The sequence below is a fragment of the Microtus pennsylvanicus genome, chromosome 1 (assembly GCF_037038515.1).
Source record: "Microtus pennsylvanicus isolate mMicPen1 chromosome 1, mMicPen1.hap1, whole genome shotgun sequence".
In the NCBI taxonomy this organism is placed as follows: Eukaryota; Metazoa; Chordata; class Mammalia; order Rodentia; family Cricetidae; genus Microtus; species Microtus pennsylvanicus.
In genome coordinates this window covers 56389953-56395952 of record NC_134579.1, presented here as the reverse complement: position 1 = coordinate 56395952, position 6000 = coordinate 56389953, and the positions used below count along the sequence as shown (strand labels likewise).

Genomic DNA, 6000 nt, shown 5'->3' with positions numbered 1-6000 from the left:
TATTGCATATGATCTTGTCCTTTTTTAGGAATGGTAGCTTTGTTACCATTTTCAAACTGAAGTCAAGGGATTAAAATTTGAGCCATTGTATCCAAAATCTCCATCCTCATTTTTTATGATTACTTTCTATGATCCCCCTGGCTTTGACTGGTTATCTATAAGCTCTTTGTCCAACAGCAAAGAAAAAGTGATGGTTGGTAATGACCACATGCTTGTTATTCTTTTCTAGATTTTACCATGGAACGGATATGGTTGCTGCTCCTTCTAGCTGCTAGGACACATCCAGGGTCTGCTCAGTTCAACAGCTACAACTGTGATGCCAACCTCCACAGCAGATTTCCTGGTGAGTCTGGCCTTCATCCATTGTTTAATTGATTCTGAGAAGAACAGTTATGTGTGTCTAGCAGTCATTTAAATATATATAGAAAATGAGGTCTATCTGTCTCTTTACATTGAATGAATATTAACAATGAAAGATGAGATCAAGACAATATTTCTGGATTTTTAATTTATATACACATTGACATACAGAGTGGTTATAAAAGTCAATAATGTCATAATGACTGCTTGCAAACATAAAAAGTATAGTCAATGGACAATAAATTGTGAGTCTACTTTTCTTCAAAATTTGCCTAATTGATGACATATTTCTCAACTTAATTCAGACTTTTTAAAACTGTCTTTACATGTGAATATATTTATTTGGGAGTCCTGATTATTGATGACATATTTCTCAACTTAATTCAGACTTTTTAAAACTGTCTTTACATGTGAATATATTTATTTGGGAGTCCTGTTTATTGAAATAGCTGTGAAATATTATGTGATATTTCTAAAATATTGTTTCAATGAAATGTTTGTAACTATTAAATCGCAAAAATCAATTTTCAAATGAATTTCTCAAAACCTACCAATATAATAATAGTTGTGAAATTTGTCCATATTGGTGGACATGTCTTACAGATAGGTAAACCAACACATAATCAGGAGGTACTCTAAACGTTGTGTATGTGTCATTCTTCATTAGCTAGAATTACCTCACATCCATTACACATTTACAAAGTAACTATCAGAGAGTTAGAAACTGCTTTCCAAGTCCACCATGTGAACTGCAAGACCTTTGATCAGTATTTGACCTTCTTTATACTTGCCAAACTTTCAATTTTGGAATATGTGAGAGTAATAAACCAGAATAGAGCAATCAGTAGGTGGCTTCATTTGTTGAGGTGAGACTGGAGTATGGCCAAATGGTTTCATAAACTCAGACCTATTGTCTGGGTTCTTGGCCTGTGAGGCAAGATATAGAGGAATATCTATTTTGTGGAATATGTTCAGAGGTGAATCTGTAGAATATGTGAAGGTGAGATTTTAATAGTACTGAGTATCGCAAATAAATTCTCTTTTAATGTCACCTTTACTTTACAGCTAATCTCTGCTTATAAGTGAGCACATACCGTGTTTGCCTTTATCGGTCTGGGTTTCCTCACTCAGGATGAAATTTTCTAGTTCTACTCATCTGCCTTCAAATTTCCTGATGTCATTGTTTTTAACCGCTGAGTAAAGCTCCATTGTTTAAATGTACTACATATTTTTTGTATCCATTCCCCAGTTGAGGGGCCTCTAGTTTGTTTCTAAGTTCTGGCTATTATAAATAAAGCTGCTATGAACATAGTGGAGCAAGTGTCCTTGTGATATGATTGAGCATCCATTGAATATATGCCCAAGAAAGATATCACTGAATCTTGAGGTAGATTGATTTCCAATTTTCTGGAAAACCACTATATTGATTTCCAAAGAGGCTGTACTGCACTCTCACCAGCAGTAGAGGAGTGTTCTCCTTGCTCCAATCCTATCCAGAATAAGCTGGTAAGCCACAGCCATGTGGTGATACACAGATTATTAGAAATGGGTTAAATTAAGATGTAAAAGTTAGCCAATAAGAAACTAGAGCTAATGGGCCAAGCAGTGATCTAATTAATATAGTTTATGTGTGATTATTTCGGGGCTGAGCAGCTGGGAACAAACAAACGGCTCCATTTCAACAAATTGGTACCAAATTGGCAAATTAAAATCCACTTAAAAACCTGAGAGAGCTTGAAAAGGAATTCCAGATACAAAAATACAGAGTTTAACACAGCTTCTTGCTGTTTTCTGGTAGTGTGCTGCAGCTTCTTTAACAGAGGTTTTCCTGACTCAGTGGTAGCAAAAACAATCAAACAAACAAACAAAAACACACAAGCTGCAAATGCTGTCTTTCTGGGCCATGCTGCCAGTGAGACCTCTGGCTCTTTCAGGAGACCGAGAATTTGAATGGGGTTTGTAAGCCAGCATGTTACAAACTGCTTAATGGCTCGACATAGACTGGCTGCATACTTGGAACTGAGGCAATGAGCATGGCTTGCAGAGGTGGTGAAAGGACTTCCACCATGTTGGACTGTGAGGAGCAAGCATGAAGCTCCGTATATAGCCTAGTAATGCTGCATCTCAAGTTCATAAGAAGCACTTAGCATTTTAAGAATTAGTTCTGGTCAGAAAATAATCATAAATACACAATAAAGACAAATTCAGATTGAAAAGACCTCTAAATTGGTCACAGTGTTTAATAAGTGTATGTAGGCTTGGGAGAGAGGAGAAAAAGAATATAGACAGTTATAACGCGAGGGGTTCACCTACATACTGAGACAATGGGGATGTTCTATCGGGAACTCACCAAGGCCTGCTGGCTTGGGTCTGAAAAAGCCTGGGATAAAACCGGACTCGCTGAACATAGCGGACAATGAGGACTACTGAGAACTCAAGAACAATGGCATGGGTTTTTTTTTTTTTAATTGAGAAAAGGAAAGGAGGAGTTTCTGCCTCCTCCCAGCCTCCCATTTCGCTCCCTCTCCTCCCACCCTTCTCCCCCTCCCCCTACTCCTCTCCTCCTCCCTTTCCAGTCCAAAGACCAGTCAGGGTTCCCTGCCCTGTGGAAGGTCCAAGGTCCCCTCCGTCCATATCTAGGAAAGTGAACATCCCAACTGGCTAGGCTCCCACAAAGCCAGCACATTAAGTAGGATCAAAACCCCGTGCCACTGTCCTTGGCTTCTCATCAATCCTCATTGTTTGCCATGTTCAGAGAGTCCGGTTTTATCCCATGCTTTTTCAGTCACAGTCCAGCTGGCCTTGGTGAGCTCCCAATAGATCAGCCCCACTGTCTCAGTGGGTGGGTGCACCCCTCGTGGTCTCGACTTCCTTGCTCATCTTCTCCCATCTTCTGCTCCTCATTGGGACCTTGGGAGCTCAGTCCAGTGCTCCAGTGTGGGTCTCTGTCTCTATCTCCATCCATCACCAGATGAAGGTTCTATGGTGATATGCAAGGTATTCGTCAGTATTGCTATAGGATAGGGTCATTTCAGGTTCCCTATCCTCAGCTGCCCAAGGAACTAACTAGGGACATCGCCTTGGGCTCCTGGGAGCCACTCTAGGTTCAAGTCTCTTGCCAACCCTAAGGTGGCTCCCTTAACTAAGAATTGTGCTTCCGTGCTCCCCTATCCAACTTTCCTTTATCCCAATCCTCCTTTTTCCCCAAATTCCCCCCATCCTCCCCTCTCCCTTTTCTTTCCCCATCTCCCCTTACCCCCACCCCACCCCACCCCCAAGATCCCAATTTTCTCCCCGGCAATTTTGTCTACTTCCCATAGCCAAGAGGATAACTATATGTTTTTCCTTGGGTTCACCTTCTTACTTAGCTTCTTTAGGTTCACCAATTGTAGACTCCCTGACCCTTATTTATGGCTAGAAAACAATTATGAGTGAGTACATCCCATGTTCATCTCTTTGGGTCTGGGTTACCTCACTCAGTATAGTGTTTTCTATTTCCATCCATTTGCATGCAAAATTCGAGAAGTCATTATTTTTTAAAGCAGCGTAGTACTCTAATGTGTATATATTCCACACTTTCTTCATCCATTCTTCCATTGAAGGGCATCTAGGTTCCTATGTATAACCCCAGCAGCACAGATATTAAGGGCAACATTGAACAAATGGGATCTACTAAAACTGAGAAGCTTCTGTAAAGCAAAGGACACTGTCACCAAGACAAAAAGGCAACCTACTGACTGGGAGAAGATCTTCACCAACCCTGCAACAGACAAAGGTCTGATCTCCAAAATATATAGAGAACTCAGGAAACTAGACTTTAAAATGCTAATCAACCCAATTAAAAAATGGGGCACTGAACTGAACAGAGAATTCTCAGCAGAGGAAGTTCAAATGGCCAAAAGACACTTAAGGTCATGCTCAACCTCCTTAGCGATCAGGGAAATGCAAATCAAAACAACTTTGAGATATCATCTTACACCTGTCAGAATGGCTAAAAACAAAAACACCAATGATAGCCTTTGCTGGAGAGGCTGTGAAGGAAGGGGTACCCTCATCCATTGCTGGTGGGAATGCAATCTTGTGCAACCACTTTGGAAATCAGTGTTTCGGTTTCTCAGGAAATTCGGGATCAACCTACCCCTGGACCCAGCAATACCACTCCTGGGAATATACCCAAGAGATGCCCTATCATATGACAAGAGCATTTGTTCAACTATGTTCATAGCAGTATTATTTGTAATAGCCAGAACCTGGAAACAACCTAGGCAATGGGTTTTTGATCCTACTACACGTACTGGCTTTGTGGGAGCCTAGGCAGTTTGGATGCTCACCTTACTAGACCTGGATGGAGGTGGGTGGTCCTTGGACTTCCCACAGGGCAGGGAACCCTGATTGCTCTTTGGGCTGACGAGGGAGGGGGACTTGATTGGAGGAGGGGGAGGGAAATGGGAGGCAGCAGCGGGGAAGAGACAGAAATCTTTAATAAATAAATAAATTTAAAAAAATTTAAAAAAATAAGTAAATGGTTTAAAAAAGGATAATGTCTTTAAAGAGACAGAGTAAAGAATAAGCATGTAATGATGGGGAATATATAGAGAATTTGGATTATGTATATTATTGTGTTTTCTTTGAATTTTTTGACTGCAGAGAGACATTTGATACTGGGGACTGCTAAGCCAAGCCATCATATATATATATAAAAGGTATCTTGAATTCAAAATATGGGTCTAAGGATATGTTGCTTTGGAAAAGAGATTCTTCATTTGTTTCCACAGATGATAAGAACCTGTGGATTGCTTCCAGACTAATGTGATTTAATGGACCAAGACACCCTGAAATGTTGCCTTGAACACCCCTCAAAAATTACTTCACCCAACTGCTGATACACCATAAAAGACCTGATTAATAGGACCCCGAATCACCAGGAAGTAGTCTAGAGAACTATGCCCTATTCCCAAATATTGTTCATAAATGTTTGTTAATATTTAAAGGGGGATACGCTATAGAGATGAATACTTTGCATTGGCATGGATCTTGGTTTTTTTGATACAAATTTAAGGTCAATTCTGTTATATGTATTTCTTATCTTGATCAAGGTATTATGTTTGTCCAGCTCTCGTAAAAGTGTAATATATAATTAAGAAATATAGGTTAATAGATAACCATCTATAATAGTCAAGCTTGTAGTCATGTTAGTTAGATTTTCTAGATGTACAGAGATGTATTTCAGATGGATAGGCATTCTTCAAACCTTTCAAAAACTATAGAATGTGGCATTTAAAATGTTTTAAGAATTTAAGACTTCTCATGACAATGAGACTCATCTCCTCCTGGCAGCACCAATCTACTTCAGGAGGAAGATGGGCATTCAAGAGGCTCCTTATGGAGTTTGCTAGTCATTTGGGAAAAAAACAAAAACAAAAAAAAAACAATGCTTTTGCCTGTATGGGTTGGTTGAACTGGACATGCAGGACCCACAGAGAAATGACTGCTGAACTTGCCTAAAGGTGAATCAATCCTTTGGAGTTCCTGCTTCATGAAAGAGTCTGCCAGACGTTCTGAAAGACAGAGAAAAAAACTGACTGACAAACTTTTAATACAGGCAGAACTGTCTTTGAAATTTCCTGATTTATGGAAAAA

General features: G+C 39.8%; 1 protein-coding gene across 1 annotated transcript in view; it reads left to right on the top strand.

Moving 5' to 3' along the window:
- The first annotated feature begins 237 nt into the window (after positions 1 to 237).
- Positions 238 to 6000, top strand: part of Zpld1 (zona pellucida like domain containing 1) — a 43450-nt gene continuing 37687 nt past the window's right edge. Inside the window, exon 1 of the mRNA XM_075955298.1 lies at positions 238 to 343. Coding sequence (XP_075811413.1) covers positions 238 to 343 — 106 coding nt within the window. The remainder of the gene's footprint in view (positions 344 to 6000) is intronic.